At 38.6% G+C, this 18,991-nt stretch overlaps 1 protein-coding gene and 1 non-coding gene across 2 annotated transcripts in view; one reads left to right on the top strand and one right to left on the bottom strand.

Annotated features, from left to right (window-relative positions):
* Positions 1-120: 120 nt before the first annotated feature.
* LRRC69 (leucine rich repeat containing 69) overlaps positions 121-18,991 on the top strand; it is a 34,885-nt gene continuing 16,014 nt past the window's right edge. The window contains exons 1-3 of the mRNA XM_059672267.1: positions 121-6,542; positions 14,717-14,843; positions 17,387-17,459. Of these exons, the coding sequence (XP_059528250.1) occupies positions 6,360-6,542; positions 14,717-14,843; positions 17,387-17,459 (383 nt within the window). The 5' untranslated portion in view covers positions 121-6,359. The remainder of the gene's footprint in view (positions 6,543-14,716; positions 14,844-17,386; positions 17,460-18,991) is intronic.
* On the bottom strand, positions 10,028-10,159 carry LOC132220195 (small nucleolar RNA SNORA51). The gene has a single exon (XR_009449712.1). It is a non-coding gene; the product is annotated as a small nucleolar RNA SNORA51 (small nucleolar RNA).

Raw genomic sequence — 18,991 nt, 5'->3', positions numbered from 1 at the left:
CAATACTGTGGGGATGGTGATAGCAAATTTAATTTATCCTTATAAAGAAACTTGATTGCAGTAACCTTGGTATTAGTGAAATTAATGCTGTGAAGCTTTTTTATTTCCCCATCCAAGTGCAGCCAAGAAGCTTGTTTTAATGATTAAGAATTTTAAAATGTTTTTTCTCAGATGGGAATCAGTTGTTAAAACTGAGACAGATTCAAAATATATAGGTGTTCCCTATCAGATTTAAACCTCTATAGAATTATAGATTAGCCTTTTATTTTTGTGTCATTTTAAAGTTCCCAACATACTAATGTCTGATTAATTTGTTACTACTTGCTGTTTCTTAAACTTCTTATTTTCAGAACTACAAATGTTTGTACTCTTTGTGGTGTTTTCTCCTTCACTGCTCAGCTGCTTTGCTTTCCTTGCACTTTTTTCCACTGAGAAACTATTTGTGACCTCTCTTACCCATGAACTTCTACAAGTTGAAGCAGCACTGTCAAAAGTGTCCAAGGCCAAATATACTTCAAATCCTTCCTCTTTCCCAATTTCTCTTACAAAACCTTTCTCTTTTTGCTTCCTTCTCTAGGACTAAAAGAAAGCCTTTTTTACTGTTATTTTGTTAGCCTTTTAATGTCCCCTTTCCGTAACCTGAAGTATTTGAGAATGTTTGTATCACATGTATGGATCAAGCTGAAAGCCACTCTTTAGGAGCCAGACTGTGTAGTAAAAATCAATATATAATACCTTTTGGTGTGAATGATTTATCTAGCTCAGATTTCAAGTTACACATAACAGTATTCCTTCTAAGAAGATAGTACTCATATACAAATGTGTCTGGTAATTTGATAAGAAAGTACTATGAAAATTACACTTTTTTTATTAGATCTGATTTTTCCCAATTAGAAAAAGCTAGTAACATTTAGCATGAAGTTTATAATATTTGAATTTTTGCTTTATGAATGGAACTAATTTTTGCAGTTAAATATCAGGTTTATATATTAAAAATGGGTGTCAGTCTCACTGATGATGTGGGAAACTGGTCAACTAGAGCAAGTAAGTACTACATGAAGGTATTCCATTTCAAGAGATTAAAAGCCATTCTGCTGCCAAGCAAAATACATTCTGAAGGCTGCCTGTTTTGAGATCTGAGTTTTCTTGGGGCTCTGCAATTTATAAAATAATGAAATTATAAAATACTAATCATATTGCCTTTATTTTGAAGTAACCTGTTGCTTTAAAATTAAAAGATAAGCATTAAGAAGTAATAAAATAAGGTATCATGAAACCTAGTTATTATAAATTTCATCTACATTTAAAGCATTGGAAAATACCTTATGGTAACTTTTTTTTTCTAACAAGATGAGTGGCATTTTCTTGATTATAGATTTGTTTTTAATTTGTATAATTTTTTAAAATTTATCTTTATTATTGAATGTATTACAGATGTCCTCCCTTGCCCCCATTGTCTCCCTCCAACCTGTTCATGCCCCCTCCCCAGGCCTTGCCCACGCTATTGTCTATGTCCATGGGCTATGCATATGTGCATATAACTTCATTGGTTAATCTCCTACCCACCACCGCCCCTCTGAAATATGTCATCTTTAAATGGTTGATATGGTTATGAACAGCATTTGTATGGTTAGCTCTGTTTGTTTTTTTCCCATAAAACTTTTCAGCGGTTCTCAACCTGTGGGTCGCAACCGCTTTGGCGGTCGAACGACCCTTTCACAGGGGTCGCCTAAGACCATCCTGCATATCAGGTATTTACATGACGATTCAAAACAGTAGCAACATTACAGTTATGAAGTAGCAACGAAAATAATTTTATGGTTGGGTCACAACATGAGGAACTGTATTTAAAGGGCCAGAAGGTTGAGAACCACTGCTTTAGATAAAAATCATTTTAGCTCTAACCTAAAACTGAAGTATTTAAAAAATGGTAGATGTTAATATAAAAGCAGATATACTAATTTCATTTGCTGTGTAATGATAATACAGTGGAAGTTTCATAAGCTTTCTTTTGCTTTAACTCAAAAAGTATGTCAGAATTCTGGAATGTGCTAAGTCAAGAATTTTATCGACTTAAATATGTTTACAACTTGTATAAAGCAAGAAAGAGTGTGTATAACTATAGCGAGCAGTATAGTTTTGTTCATATTATTTGTTTGCCAAAAGAAGAATAAAAGATGAATTCAGTAAACATTTGTTTAAATTGTAATTCGTTAACACCTTTATATTATAGAAATAGAGAAAACTCAGTTTGTTTTAGAATTATATCCAGCCTATACTAGTATATTGTCCTCACATATAATTGAAAATAATACAATAACATATTCTTGCATTTAAAAGATTTGGAATAAATATGCCCCAAACAGAATGAGGGAAGTAGTGAAATAATAGCCATTTAAGGCATGGCTCTTGGAAATCAGGTTGGAATTTTGGAAATTTTAAAATAAAGAAGGTTTATTTAGGCCTTTGGGCAAGTGACTTGAATATTCTCAGACTGGTGGTTGTTGAAGAAAAGACAAACGAATAATTAGTGTGCAAGAATGTGAAGCAGTAAGAAGGAAGTTTGTGCAAATTAATGCTGGCACAGATTTGTTAATATATTGTCTTGGTACAAGTTGTCATGAACTAGGTAAAGGAGCCGATCAGTTGTTCTTTCTGAGAATTTAATTAGCAATTTTATACTGTTTTTGCTTACTGAACAAATGAGAGTGTTTTTTCTTCCTGTCAAGTATGTTTTAATAGTTGATTCTTCTACTTTGCCTTGTTTAAAATAGTCTCTTTGCATCTTGTAGAAATAATAGAACTCATGGGGTTTCTAATACTTTTTTCAAGGTAAGATTTAGGAAGCAAACAAAGTTCTTGTCCTTTACCCCATTGTTTTTCCCTTCTACTTGAAGGCCTTTGAGCTGCCATTCAAAGTTGAATATTTCACCAACCTGCTTCATCTAGCTTACTGTCCTCCTGTCTTCAACTTAAATAGCACTTACCTTGGCAAGCTACCCAGAATCCTGCCACCCAGGTGGGTAGGAACCCCACTTAATGCATATTTCTAATGACTACTCACTTGAAATTAGCTATTGTATTTAGTTTGTTATTGTTGCTTATTATTGCTGTTATCTTCACCTACTCTTTAAATGCTTAGAAATAACTTGCTCACTATTATAATATTCAGCACATTGCCTGGCGTACATATTAAGTGCTTAATAAGTGTTGACAGTCTTAAGATCAGTTGAAAGAATAGTATATGACTAGGGAATTGTCATTGGGTTAATGGACTATTAGGAGAAGTGAGAGATACTGACATAATAGTGCTTCTTCATAAAAGGGCTGCTTTCTAATTTACCTTGCCTTTGGGTGAATTCTTAAAACTTTTGGTCTTTTGTGGAATGGAAGTCAAGAGAGCTTTCGTTTTTCTTAACTTCTGATAGTGTGTTACGGTTAATTTATACCTTCATGTGTCAGTTAGGACAATTTGATTTTAATGAATCTGTTAAATATAAAGGTCCTTTAAAATAAGTGTACATACTAAAAATATATTAAAAAGGTTGTTAATATACTTACCATGAAGTTTATCGTTGTCTTATTTCATTATAATTGGTATGACTGTATGTCTTATTGAAACTCACTGCCTTTCTACAAGATTGCTGAATATATCAATTCTTTAAACAGGGATGACTTATAATCCTCCTGATTTTTCTTCTATTACTCTTGTTTTGACAAAAGGAAACACCTGTTAATGTTTGTAATCTTAACAAATACAGTATCAACGTGGGGATTAATGAGAGCCTGAATGCATGAGTTTGATGAGCAAAAATAACGACCTTGTCTTAACTTACTGTGTTTAAAACAGGCTTTTCTCCCCCCCATGAAATCAGAAAGGCTTTACACACCTACCTCAGAGTGTTTCTCCACAGTGACACTATTGGCTTTGTGAGCTGGGCAGTTCCTTGTTGTGGAGGCTGTCTGCGTATTATAAGATGGCCAACAGCATTTCTGGTCTGTACCAGCTCAGTGCCAGCGGCAGATGTGCGGGGGGGATAGCTCCACACATTGCTATTCATTTAACCCTGTGGTTTTGAACTATTTATCTTCTTTAGCCAGTACCTGTGTTTTAGCTTCCACTACTCCAATGAATCTGCTTCTAAAACTAGTACCAGTGACCACTTACCTGTCCTTATCTTCTTTCTGCTGCATTTCACAGTAGACTGCTCCTTGGAATTCTCTGACTTTTCATAACACACCTTACTGGTTCCTCCTTCTTAGGCTTGGTCTTTGTTCTGGGCTGTGCCTCTTCCTCTGTCTTTCAGGTTGTTACCCTGGATCGTCTTTACCTCACTCTACACCAGAGCTTCCCAATGAGAGGACTGAGTGTGTCCCAGAGGTGTATTTTACTTGGACCATTAAGAGATTTAAAGAAAAAAAGGTCAGTCAGTTGGTAGTGTTTAAGAACTGGAAGATTTCACTTAAAAGCCATATTTCTGGGTTTTTTAAAAAATTAGAACGGTCAGCACCACAGGGCCAGGACTTGGTCTTGTCACCATTCACCACTGCAGGCTTTAGACAGGGCATGCACATTTTCTGTTCATTCCCCACCATTCCTACCTGGCCTGCTAACTTCCATTCCATGCCTCGGGCAAGAATGCCCATTTCCCGAGCCAAAGTATTGCTTGGCATCTTCTTCTACCACTCCCCTTTCTGTTTCTCTTTTGCTTTCATTCTGTCCTTCATTAGACTTTGTAGATGATTAGTTATCTTATTGGACCTGGCTTTACCTCACTGTTCTATTTTTTCACTGTTTATTTCTACTTTTAATTTAATTATTCTGTTTTCTTGTTTACTTTTTGCAGAAGCTTCAAAAAACGATGTGTGATGTATATGCATCTGTGCATGTGTAAGTAGAATCTCAGAGGTTCATCCAACCTAGTAGTAATCAAATATTGGTCTGTAAGTTGAAACCATTGACAAAATAAGAAAATTTAAGTGCTTTTACTTGCCAAAAGTAAGAGTTGGTAGCTGTATTTTTCATAGATTGCTTCCTGTTTTAAAGTCTGTGAACCCCTACAGTATTTCTAATCTCACGACCAACTGAGAATTCTTTGTAGAACGTCTCTGACAGATGTCACCTAGCCCCTCATACTGAGAGTGCACTCAGGTATCTAAGCAGATGAAGTAGTGATTAATAACAAGATAGAGAATGCAGGTGGCTGTAGGGAGACAAGGCTTTGGCACAGAAGGCATATGTTAGCACCTTGTATTAGTCCCGAGAATAGAGTTATGCTTTCATGCTTGAGATTTGTTAACAAAACAGCAATCTGAATTTAAATGTCTATGTGAGGTTGTACAAAAGAAAACATAATTACTGTTATGTAATGAGCATTTACTGTGCTAAGCAGTGTGCTAAATGCTTTACATAAGCAAGCTTATTCCTCACAGAAGGCAGGGGTTGGTATAGTCATTCCTGTTTTATAGCTAATGGGAATGAGACTCAAAGAGGTTGAGAATGAATAACTTACTAAGCCATAGGGTTATTAAGTGGTGAAGCTGCCCCTAGAAGGTGGGTCTTTGAGGATCCAAAGCACTTTAAATCAAAACTTCCATTTCCAAATATAAAAAGAAAACCAAGAAAAACACAATATTCTTCTTTATTACAGGAGGGAATTTCTACAGATTTCTAATACATGAAGTAACTGCTCATGTTTGAAAACGTTTACCACAAGTCAGAGAAAATTTAATCACAAAATAAGCTTGCCAAATAAAAGTCTAAAGGTGAAGCCAAGGGCTTGAATAGAAAACCCTTTGTTAAATTCTGGATATATGGGAACAGATAACTTGTCTTTTTAGTTCATAGGCCTTCAGATCAAGATCCCTGGTAAATGCTGCATTTTTTTCCTTGATCAATTTTCAGACTTATGAATTGGTACCCTAGAGAGCCCCACTGTAATCAGTGAGTTTCTTTTCTTTTAAAACTACCATTATGAATCCTTACATGTTCATGGACCAGGCCACTGTCGATTATTTTTTCTGATCCTCAAATTTTCTGATTTTAGACCAGTGATGTTCCTTATAAGTTGGTGCTAATGTTCTTGGATCTGCTTAGTCTTCAATTACTTCCATGTCTCTGGCATAAGATATCCTTGGCTCATCTTGTACATTTTCTACCCCAAGCCTGGAATCAGCTATTTCCCCTCCCTACCTCTTACTCAGGAAACTGCCTGATGCCTCCCACCTACTGCATGGTAGATCTCAGAATGTTTTTTGTTTCCATGACACAACCATTCTGCAATTAGAGATTGTAAAGGTACCAAATAAGGAACTTAACCCCTAATGTGTACATTATCCTGTTTCTCTCCTCCGACTTCATGGAAGAAAGGTTGTTCCTTAGAGCAGTAAAGGGTGGTAAAAACACTAAGATCATTACCTTGAATGGGAAGAAGATGACAAAGATACCCTCCACAATAGGAAACCTGCCTGGCCTGAAGGTTCTAAACCTTCAGAAAAACCTAGTCTCCAAGGTGTGCTCAGAGTTAAGCACCTTGACCCAGGTGAGGAAGAGTTCATCTTTTTGGATTAAGGATCAAAGAGGTGAGAGAACAATTGGCTTTGATATGTAGAGATTTGGTTTCTTGAACACTTCCTGTGGATCCGTAGGAATTCTATGTGGTAGGGGAAGAAGTAGTTTCATTTTGTTCATGTTCTCTTTGGAGCACATCTGAACTCAGGATTAGGTCTCTGCCATACTCATCTTTCTGGAGGGTGTCTTCTGGAAAGGCTTGGGAGTCTAGATCTAATTGTCTACCTTGGGGGCTCCATCTGGAAGTGCACTTGAGGATCCCTGAAATGCTGTGCATCCTGGGGACTCTCGAGGCTTTTGCCTACAGAATGAAGAGACATTTGGGGTATAGGAAGGAGGTTCCTTTTTAGTTTCCTACAGCAGGCTAAAATTTTTTATAAAGTATTGATTTTAGAGAGGAAGAGAGAAGGAGAGATAGAAATATCAGTGATGAGAGAATCATTCATTGGCTGCCTCCCGCACACCCCCCACTGGGAATCAAGCATGAAACCTAGGCATATGCCCTGACCAGGAATTGAACCGGGGACCTCTGGGTTCATGGTTTGATGTTCAACCATTGAACCACACCGACTGACTACAGCAGGCTGAACTTTGAAATGGAGTGTTGTCAGGGAATGGGAAGGAGGGACATTCATTTCTTTTGAAGTAGTTTCAAATCAGTTATATTCATTTTTAAAATATGATTTCTTATTTAAGGGCTGAGCTGAGCCAGCTCTCTACTTAAGGCAATGACGTTGTTCAGCTGTTCATGAACTCATTATGTTTCTTATATATTGTCTCTAAGGTTGTGGAATTTAAAAAAAAATTTCCTGTATAATGGGAGTTCTAGAACCATCCTATATAATAAAGAGCTAGTATGCTAATTAGACTGGATGGCAGAATGACCTTCCAGAATGACCTTCCAGAAGACCAGTGGGCGGGGGACAGGGCTGCAAGGCAGCTGGGGCCACGAGGGCCTACTCTTGCACGGGTTTCGTGCATCGAGCATCTAGTCTTAAATAAAAACTGCTGGAAACACTCGAAAGATGAATATAGATTACTAGTATTTACACAGTTGAGAAATACTGCTCAGTCATTTTCACATTTGCTAATCAAAGAGCAGACGAGGGGTTAAGAAGATAGAAAGTTACACCCTAGCTGGTTTGGCTCAGTGGGTAGAGTGTCGGCCCATGAACAGAAGGGTCCCAGGTTCGATTCTGGTTGAGGGCACATACTTCGGTTGCAGGCTCAATCCTCCTATGTTAGGCAACCAATCAATGTGTCTCTCTCACATTGATGTTTCTCTCTCTCTCTGTCTCTCCCCTTCCCTTCCACTCTCTCTAAAAATCAGTGGACAAAATATCCTCGGGTGAGGATTAACCAAAAAATAAAAAATAAAATAAAGTAGTACATTGTGGTTTAAAAGAAAGAAAGTTTAGAAAGCTGCAAAGAGCCCTGAATGTGAATTTGGAGTCTTGGGCACCTTAACCGGGTTAGCCACTTACAGGTAAATATAAGACACTTAATCTCTTTCTGCCTTTCTGCCTCAATTCTGCCTTCATTTAATGAATCCAAACATAAGATTGAGCACCATTTGTGTCTCAGGCACTAGGAACTAGGAACTCATCAACAAACAGAACATGAAAATCCCTGCCTTCATGGAGCTTAAGTCCTTAAGTTCTAATCGGATGAGATATAAGAAACAAATAAAACAAATAGGATATGAGAAAGTGATTAGTGCTAAAGAGAAAAATAAAGCAGAGAAAGTGGGCAGGGCATGTTGTGGCATTTGGCCGAAATACTGATGAATGACCTCTGTTGCACAGTGTCCTTGTAACTTGGTGATTTGTATGTCATAGTTCAAAGATATAAGAATTCTTATTCTAACAGTCCTATATAATAAAAGGTTCATATGCAAATCAACTGAACAGCAGAATGACTGGTCGGTATGACGTGCACTAACCAACAGGGGGCAGACACTCAATGCAGGAGCTGTCCCCTGGTGGTCAGAGTGCTCCCACAGGGGGAGCACCGCTCAGCCAGAAGCCCTGAGTCTCTCTTGCCTCTGCAGCAATGCTAAGGATGTCTGACTGTCGCTTAGGCCCGCTTCATGTGGGGCGCTAGGGGGCGGGGATCTGGCCTAAGCCGTCAGTCAGACATCCCCTGAGGGCTCCCGGACTGCAAGAGGGTGCAGGCCAGGCTGAGAGACCCCCCTCTCCCCGAGAGCATGAATTTTGTGCATCGGGCCTCTAGTTTCCTATAAAATCCCTAAATGGATTCTTGAAATGTTAGTTTGAACTCTTGCCTGTGTTAATAATGATATTTTGCTACCACTTTTTATATATATACTATGCTTGCCTTTTGGACTAATATTTCTTTTGTCATTGGAGGAAGTCCAGTTGGCCCCAATATACTGATCTTGGCCATATTTTGCATAGACTGCACCATTCATATTGTCTTGATATTTTTAAGTTCCTAAAACAAAAATGATACTTTTATATTTCTGCACTCACAAAGTGGTATACAATAGAATAACATCATCAACCATTTAGTGAGAGCTGGCACAATGCTAAGAACTCCGTTCATTTTTAAGGAAGTTATTACCCTCATATTGTTAGTAAAACTTATGGTTCAGGAATAGATTAAGCCACTTGTCAAGGTCACTCAATCAGGGCCTACATCTATAACATGAGGTTACGTTCAGCTCTATTATTTTATTCTATACATTTAGTGTGCGATTTACAAGGGTGTGTTTTTCAATTTATAGTACCTAAAAACAAAACTGTTGCCTAAAGATGGCAGGTTTGAACACTACATGAATTATCCCCACCTTTTATTTGTTTACATAGCCATTCTTTTAACAAATTAATCTTTTTGTGTCTATGCTGATTCTGAGGATACAGGTGTGAAAAAAAACAACTGTCTTCATATTTGGGGATTTAATTAAATGTTAATATATATAAAGCGCAATGCCTGGCACATAGAAACTTTTCAGTAAATTATTGTTGCTATTATGATTAGTGTATGAATGTATTATGTGTATGTATGTGCTTATTTATGATCATTCTTTTTTTATTGATTAGAGAGAGAGAGAGAAACATTAATGTGTGAGAGAAATTTCAATTGGTTGCCTCTCGCATGTGCCCTAACCAGGGATTGAATGCTCAACTGGGTATATGCCCTGATGGGGAATCAAACCCACCATTTTTTGGTGTACAGGTTGATGCTCTGGCCACGTGAGCCACACAGGCTAGCAGTGGTCGGCAAACTGCGGCTCGCGAGCCACATGCGGCTCTTTGGCCCCTTGAGTGTGGCTCTTCCACAAAATACCGACTTCTGCGCATGGGCCATGAAGTTTCAATCGCACTGTACATGCGCGCCCACACGTGGTATTTTGTGGGAGAGCCACACTCAAGGAGCCAAAGAGCCGCATGTGGCTCACGAGCTGCAGTTTTTTGTTTTGTTTTTTGTTTTTCTCAATGTCTCCCCATTCACAATACAGACCAGGCAAAGAGCCTGAGCTGAGGTGTATATGGGGTAAGTTTACTCTGCCTCCTATTTCTGTACAGTCAGTGTAAGAACACAGCCTGTGGTAAGCACCAGGAGGCCACGAGCTGCAGTTTGCCGACCACTGGGCTAGGGTTATATGATGGTTCTGAGCAATAGAAAATTCTTTTCAAAAATATACAGCACATTGCTGTAGATAGTGTAGTGTAGAAGTTAGGAGTATAGGCCATAGTGTGAAGGTATGTTATTTCACCATATATGGTAGCCTGGACCCCAGAACCTTTTCTGTAAAATCAAGAGTATTGAAATCCACATGAGACAGTGTATAAGGCTGCTTTGTACACATTAAATACTATTTAAATGTTAGTGTTATCATTAGTAAACCAATCAATACATTTTCTTCCCAAACTTCTTGTCCTCTTCTCTCGTACTTATAGAAAGATTGCTACACATTAAACCTAGATTTCTTTTTTTTTTCTTTTTCTTTTTTTTGTTTAATGCTGAAAGCGGCTTTTTAATGTATAATAAAAGATCTAAGTACAGAAGTCAGATTTCTCTTCCTATGAGAAAAACATTAAAATACAAAACAGCATCCCAGAGGCAATAAATGTTACTGTGCTAAACATACAAATTAAGGCTTTACCTTAGTACATAACTAAACCTAGATTTCATTATCCAAAGGCATCAGTGGACGCTGAGATGCTTATCTCACATCCAGGATGTAAGAGAACACACATATTTATTTCAAGGCAGGCCACAAATAGATTATAACTTAGAGGTATGAGTGGGCCAATGCAATCAGGTAAATCAAATTTAGGAAGAGTTGGGATAGACACTACTTAAGGCAAGTATACAAAGATGTCAAAAAGGGTGCAGAGAGGTTGAAAATATTTAAGGAAATATTGGGTAAAGAAAATCCTCGTCAGCTGATTATTTGGGCAGCTGTTTATATGTAATCCAACAGGACTGAACAAAGGGAATTTAAATGATAGCACATCCCATTTTATTGCATTCTTCAGCTATGTAATACTATAATTAGGCAGTGATGACTACTATGAGAGTGATTGCAATGAGATATAGCTGAAAAGTTGCATCTAAAAGGAATTTTGAGAATAGAATTTGTTGACTGATTGAATGTAGGTGGAGAAAAAGAAGTCTTAGGTGATTTCAAAGTGGGGCTACCATAGGATTACAAGAATGATGGGTGCGTTAACCAAAGTGCAGATGGGAAAAACAGAGCTGGGGTGTCTAGTTTTAGACTTTGAATTTAAAGTGACATCATCACATTCATTTGAGATGTCTTTTGAGCCCAAACCATCAGAATGCAGTTTTTGCAGGGATAACTGCATTTAAGTTAAGAAAATAACTCAACTGTGTAAGTCTTGGATGTGAGTGATCTCCTTGACTGTTAACTTAGCAGGTTTTGTTGTCACAGACAAAATTAATTATGTACCAACAATGTGCTCTGCTGATCAAAGAGTGGATGCCAGGTTAGGCGGCATTAATATAAGTTATAGTCATTTGCCTGAGAAAGATTCTGTGGTCTCACCAGCATCAATACTGAGACCACATTCCCTTGTCTCAGCCAAGGCACCATGTTTTCTTACAAAAATTAGAGAGTGACCAGGATGGTGAGGGGTATGCAAATTATGTCCTGAGGAAATTGGTTAAGGAAGAATGGAACACATTTAGGGGAAATATAATAGCAATCTTTAACATTTTGAAAGACTGCTATATGTTTATTATTGCTGTGGGGAAAATTGGGTAGAAGTTTCAGAGAGCCTAAATATAGAAAAATAAATAAAAATTTCTAGCAAAATAAAAAAGCTACCCATTATTGTGTCATGAGGAAGATATATAATTGCCCATTTGCATTTTATATGATACACTAGATGACTTTTAAAAGTTCATTGTTCTCTGCATTATGGGTCCATTGCTATTTAGTAGCAATGGTGTATTTCAATTTATAGCAGTATGCCACATTCAAGGAATAGAAGGGTTACATTCTGAAAACACCGGCAGAACTTCATTCTATATACAATTATTGAAGTAATGTAAGTTTTAAATTTACCCCAGTCGTTGTCTCTTATATGACTAAAGTCTTCCCTTGGGGACTGCCCATAACCATAGAGAGTGTTACTAATGCAATACTGTCATGCTCGTTCTGGATGCTTGCTATTTCTGAAAGCCTTGTGAGTAGAACATCATTTAGAGTAGCCTTGCCAAGGCATCCCACTGCCTTCCTGCAAACATCACCTCCTCAGAGAGGTCTTCCCTAATGACAGCCTGAGTTACTTTCCATGCCATTATCCTATTTTCTTTCCCTTTTATGTAGCACTTAGCAGTAACAGAAATTATTTGTGTACTTACTTGTTGTCTGTCTTATTTCCCAATGTATAAGCACTATGAGAGAGGGAATCTTATGTGTCTTTTTTACTGTAGTATAGAGAATAGTAAAAGGTACATAGTACACATATAACAAATACAATTAAAGTAATGGAACATTTAGATTGGATCTTGAGGTATTTCTCAAAGGCAACTCATTTTTTTTTGCTAAAGTGTCTTTGGACCTTTCTGTATAGTTTATGTAATCTATGCTGGAGCTCTGACTTATTTGCCAGGTGACAGAGGATAACCACCTGGTTTTTCAGATACCTTTAGGACTTTAAGGTCATCAATGAATCTTTTTTTTTAGTGATCTTATTCCAGCAAGAATCACCCCAGTTCCATGGACTTCATCTTAGTTTTAACTTTGAAATCCTTTAAATGTTGAGGTTATCAGTTGAACCCTGTTCATCATCTAATATCATATTCTTGGTGGTGGTGCTCAGAATTTCACATGGTAGCCTTTTCTAGCCAAAGCCATATAGTTAACTAGAGGCCTAGTGTACGAAATTTGTGCACTCGGGGTGGGAGGCGGGGAGGGGTCCCTCAGCCTGGCCTGCACCCTCTCGCAGTCAGTCTGGGAGCCCTCGGGGGATGTCCGACTGTCAGCTTAGACCCGCTTCCTGTGGGGAGCAGGCCTAAGCCAGCAGTCGGACATCCTTAGCGCTATTGAGAAGGCGGGAGAGGCTCCCACAATCGCCACTGCTCTCACCAGCCGTGAGCCCAGCTTCTGGCTGAGCAGTGCTCCCTCTATGGGAGCGCACTGACCACCAGGGGGCAGATGCTGCATTGAGTGTCTTCCCCCTAGTGGTCAGTGTGCGTTATAACAACTGGTTGTTTCATCATTCAGTTGATTTGCATATTAGCCTTTTCTTATATAGGATATGTCATCCAGATAAGTGCCTTTTCTTGGGTTATCTATCTACTTTATATAATCTTGAGACCTAACTGTTGACTGTCAGCTATCCTAGTATATTTCCCGAGATTGATCTTCAAAATTACATTTCATCAAACTTCTTACATCTCCTCCTCTCAGCAGACTTAGGTCCACATTTCACTGAAGAACGGACACTATCAGTCAGGAGCTCCCCTATCTTTCCATCACCAAATCGATCCAGTGTTCTGATCTGCACACACCTTTTCTCTACCTTCCTTCTTACTCCCTGGATGAAAAGGTCCTACTTGCAACTTGGATCCTATCCTCTTAAAATCTAAAGGATTTTGATTTCTGCAATTATCCCTCTCCTTGTATTAGTAGTTACTCATTCTCTACAGGTTTATGTCCATCAGCATATAATAAACTGAAATGTATGTTATTTTAGGGAAAAACAAACCCTTCAGCTGCCTCCTAATTTTCCAGTGTCCTTTTATAGCAAAAGTTCTTCAAATAATTGTCTTTGCTTTCTCACATTTTCTTGACAGCACAACTCAAGCAGAGTTTCCTTTCCAACACTTCTCTCCTGTTGTCAAGGTCACTATTGCTGTTCACATTGCTAATTCCAATGGTTATTTCTTTGTTTTTATTTTACTTAACTTTTCTCTAGGATTTGATCTACAGTTACCTTCTTAAAATAGCTGCCTTTTCTTTTTTCTTGGCTTCTGTGACACTATATATCTCTGAGAGCCTGAGTCATAGATTTTTATAATTAATTGAGGCTACACTATCAGGAGAAACCAATAAGGGGGTGAAGGAAGCAGAGTAGAGCAGAGAAGGAAAAGGATCTAGGGCTAGGCAAAGATGTCGCCCAAGCCATCCTCATCGCCCGCCTGGCCCACTGCAGTCATGCCTGTTATGCTTGTACTTGCCTCTTGCTCCCCCTGAATTTAATGCTTCATTTGGGAGTCGTATGACAGGAGAACCTCAGATCTTTGGCAATATTTCTGACTTCAGGAAATTAGCTCCTTTGTTGATTTCTTTTAATGGGTTTGAGTCTATAGGTCACAATGCTAGGGTATTCTCGAGCTGTTCAAGTGAGTTATAAATGAGCCATTAACTGCATTTTTAAATACCCTTGGAATGGTTTGCAATACAATTTTATTGAAGTGCTTTAATTGAAAATTAAAGTGTGCTTTAATTAGCAAAAAGTGTTTGAACATGTACTAAAATGAACTTTATTTATAAAAATCATTTTAGATATGTGTAAAAGGATTGTTTGTGATCATGCTGAAGTTTTCATAGGTAATGTCCATCTCAGCAAAGGGACTTAATTATTTCTTTTTTCTCATTTGAAGGTAGATAATGTCTGATTCCATTAAATCTCTATATGTTTGCAGTTGACAGTACTAAATCTGGGAAACAACCTTTTAGAAGAAGTTCCAGAAGAGGTGAAATACCTCACATCCCTGAAGAATCTCCATTTATGTGGAAATAGAATTAATAGATTTGCTTCTGGAGCATGTGGTAAGTTAGTCAAAGAAAAGCAGTATTATAGTCTCAAAATTAATCCCCTTATATTTAGAACTGAATTCCCTTATATTTAACAATTTAGATGAAAAAGGAACTTTACATGTTTTGTTTTGGGGGGGAGATATTTACATGCTACTCTTGAAATTATGAAATTCTGGGGACTTTTTTTTCAGCTATTGTAGTATATTTCTTTAGATGTAGACCTAAGAAAATAAGCAAGCATTAGTGTAGTGAATTTTCATGTCTGTTTGTACTCTTGAATCTATGGGCCCTTTCTTTGTGCCAGAGTGAAAACTAGTGGAAAATCAAATCAAGGAAAGCTTTCCACAGCTCTCCTTTTCCTTTATACTTCTTATTTTGTCTCAGATACTAAGTCACAGTCTTTGATCAAGATAATAGGTTTAGCCCTGGCAGGTGTGGCTCAGGGGTTAGAGTGTTGGCCTGTGCACCTGCCGGAAACCAATTCCAGCATGTTCAGCAGGGCTGAATCTGGGAATGGCTGATGTCATTCCCCAAACCTGAGTAGGATACATTAAATTGATTGCTTGCTGCCAGACAGCAAAGGGCATCTTAATCTACATGTCATTGCCTCCTACTGGCCAAACACCTGAACAGCGGTAGGCTAATTCTTCCAATCTGACAACGTCTCTGTATACGAAACCCTGACCCTTTGAAGTGTATATCTCTGCCTCGCCTCAGGACAAATTGTGTTAATAAAAAACGGGTTCTGAGACAAGGAGATCTGAGATCTTAGTTTCCTTTAAATTAGGCTCCTCTGACCCCCAAATGCCTTTCAAAATTATTTTTCTTCTCTGGACTCCTATTTAATCTACGCACAGCCTTCTCCAGATTGCTGAACCCTTCTAAGTGCTGGAACAAGAACCCCAGCATGCATCCATGGGTGTCAGGTTCAATTCCTAGTCAAAGGCATGTACCTGGGTTGCAGGTTCAATCCCCAGCCTCTGTTACGGCACGCAAGGGAGGCAACTGATCTAATCTATGTGTCTCTCTCACATCGATGTTTCTCTTTCTCTCTCTCCATCTCTCTCTCTCTCTAAAACCAGTAAAAACATATCCTCAGGTGAAGGTTAAAAAAACTATAACAAATACTTATCAATGTTTATGCACTTTATATATACAACACCACATATTCAGCATTCTATTAACAGTTTACTTAGGAAGAAAACAGTTTACATAAGAAAAAATTCAGGGAATGGAAACAAGTAGACAACATTTTATTTACTATACTGAGGGAATAAATTTAAGTAAAATCTGAGATATATAATATTAAACAATTTAATGCTAATGTAGATTTCTGTAAGGAAATTTTTCTTCTCATGTTGCCTTTAAATGATGTTTGTAAAATATATGTAATCTGTGTACACTGCCCCTAAATGTCTTTAGTTCCTGTATGTCTTAATTTTGGGGCTGTTGAACTTTGAAAATCCTATGTGATTGACATAAATTATGGTCTATATCAGATCATGATTATCCAACTGCATTGTTCAGCATGTATTACATGACCCTGTCCCCTGACCAGAGCAGACTGAACCAGGGTTACATGTGTGTCCTAAGCTGGGTCAGTCATACACTCTGTGCTGGGGATTGTGATAAAATCTAAAACAATTTAATTGGCTTAAGTAATCATAAGATAGTGGTTGTAAATGGGTGGCTCATGAGCTGAATCTGGGTCACAAATAGGTTGGTTCTGTTTTGTCTGTGTTTTTCTTCTCTCTCTCTCTCTCTCTCTCTGTACTCCAATGCATTTACTTGTTTAAATTTAGCTTTATTGTTGAAAGTGTTACATATAAGTTTGAATTTAGTGCCAAGATTTGCAGATCAAGAGAATTCACATAAAGGCTGGATTTCTGGACCTTTCTGTCTGTTTTGAAAAAGAAAGATTAGGCAAGACTGGAATCACCTTGCCACATGGCAGCAATTGCTAGGAGCTGGCTGAATGGGAGTCCAACCTGCTCAGCTCTCAAGAAACTCATCATGGACAATCTCACAGAGGCACTGTGTAAATCTGAGTATGTGAATTCCAAAATCTTCGCAGCTGTACCATGTTATGATTTCACAATTTTGTAAGTGGGGCACAGGGCACAGACCCATGGGCAGGAGAGGTGAGCCCCCAAAGGAGCAGGTGTGCACAGTGCCGAGAGATGGTGTTGTGTGCTTGGGTGGGCACACTTGCTGGGCAGATGAATGTCATCCGTAAAGAAGAATCCTTGGACTTCATTCATTCCTCCACAAATATTTATGTGTTCCAGTGCCTTTTGTAGAGCGTTTCTGGTTTGAGTTCAGTTAACTAGGCTATAACTTCTGTCCTCAGGCACCATGATTTAGCATAGTGAAATTTTGTGATAAATTCACCTTTTTTGTTTTTGAAGCGAGTTTAAGAAGTTATCTGTTATCAGCAACCCAAGAGCCAGGGGCAAGACAAGAAATTAGAAGGAAAATCAAGTTATACAGAAAAATGGCTAAAAATTATAGCTAACATATATATAACTAAAGTGTCTAAAATTATTTTCTAACAGATGGCTTGAAAAATTTGATCCTACTTAATCTGAACAACAATCAGCTCACATATATTCCTAAAGAAGTCAGCAGGTAATTTTGTTGACAGCAACATTTAGTTAACTCCCTACCCCATTACCACCCACCACCCCCCCCAACCCACCAGGGTCCTCTGAAAACCTTATACTGAGCTTCAAGCCCATGTGGGATTTGTACATAGCAAAGGGGGCATCTGAAGGACAAGACAAGCCACCATTTGTAAGCAGATGATTCCTTAAACGCTGCAGAAAAATGAGAAACAGCATGGCTTGGTAGTCTAAGTGTAAGAGCGGGGGTTCAAAACATACATTTCTGTGTTACTAACCTCCCAACTCTAGTTCTTAGAGGTTGCTCCACTACAGAACTGGTGATGGTAAATTTATTTCATGTGAGTATTGTAAATCATTTTCAGATTGATAGAAAAGGTATCATAAAAGTCTATTCTAATTCACTTGCCAATACTTCTAGCAAATGTATTGTTTCCCAGGTAAATTTTTTTTGCAGAGAAAGTAATGTTTTAAGTCAGAGCAACTAGAAAAAAATTTTTGAAGCAATTTAATTTTTAATAAGAGGAATATCTATAGCAATGAAAATGCCAGTATTTGTCTGCTTGCTTCTTCACTTATTCAATTGATTGATGTATTGATTGAATGAAAAAAGGACACTTGGAAGATCTGGTGAACTAGGTTCAGGTTCATATATTTGTACAACCAGCTTGATGACTTGAGGCATGTACTTTAACTGTCTTACATCTTAGCTTTCTCATCTCTAAAGTAAAAAATCTGAGTACGTGAATTCCAAAATCTTTGCAGCTATAACATGTTATGATTTCACAATTTTGTAAGCTCTGTTGAAAGTACAAAAAAAAATATTAAAAGGAACCGTATAAACCTATGGTGATATGTCAGAAAAGTGAAAGCAAGTAGAATTGGAAAATGGATAGGTCTACGCAGTTTTACAGATGACTGTGGATTGTCAGTATTCTAGTTGTGCCTTAGATATAAGCTGAAGAGTTACCTCCCCAGGCATGGTTCCAGGCAGAGTGAAAGTTCTTCACCTTCCTATACTTTTGTGTCTTCATCTGCAAAAGGAGGACAATAATAGTGCCTATTTCACATGGTTGGGGGTTTTAAATATATTTTTTATTATTGATAATACAAGGGGCCCGGTGCACGAAATTCGTGCACTGGGTGTGTGTGGGGAGGGGAGTGTCCCTCAGCCCAGCCTGCTCCCTCTCACATACTGGGAACCCTCAGGCGTTGACCCCCATCACCCTCCAATCGCAGGATCGGCCCCTTGCCCAGGCCTGATGCCTCGGCCAGAGGCGTAGACCCCCATCACCCTCCGATCGCCTGATTGGCCCCTTGCCCAGGCCTGACGCCTCCGCTAGAGGTGTCAGGCTTGGACAGGGGACCCCCATCTCCCCCTGATCACTGGCTATGGCCCCCGCCCAGGCCTGAGGCCTCTGGCCCAGGAATCATGCCTGGGCAGGGGACCCCCATCTCCCTCTGATCGCTTGCTCCAGGCCTGGGCAAGGGGACCATCATATCCCCCCAATCCCCGGCTCCGCCCCCCACCCAGGCCTG

The sequence above is a fragment of the Myotis daubentonii genome, chromosome 17, assembly GCF_963259705.1.
Source record: "Myotis daubentonii chromosome 17, mMyoDau2.1, whole genome shotgun sequence".
Classification (NCBI taxonomy): domain Eukaryota; kingdom Metazoa; phylum Chordata; class Mammalia; order Chiroptera; family Vespertilionidae; genus Myotis; species Myotis daubentonii.
The sequence above is the reverse complement of the archived record's forward strand: the minus strand, read 5'-3'. Positions and strand labels throughout refer to the sequence as shown.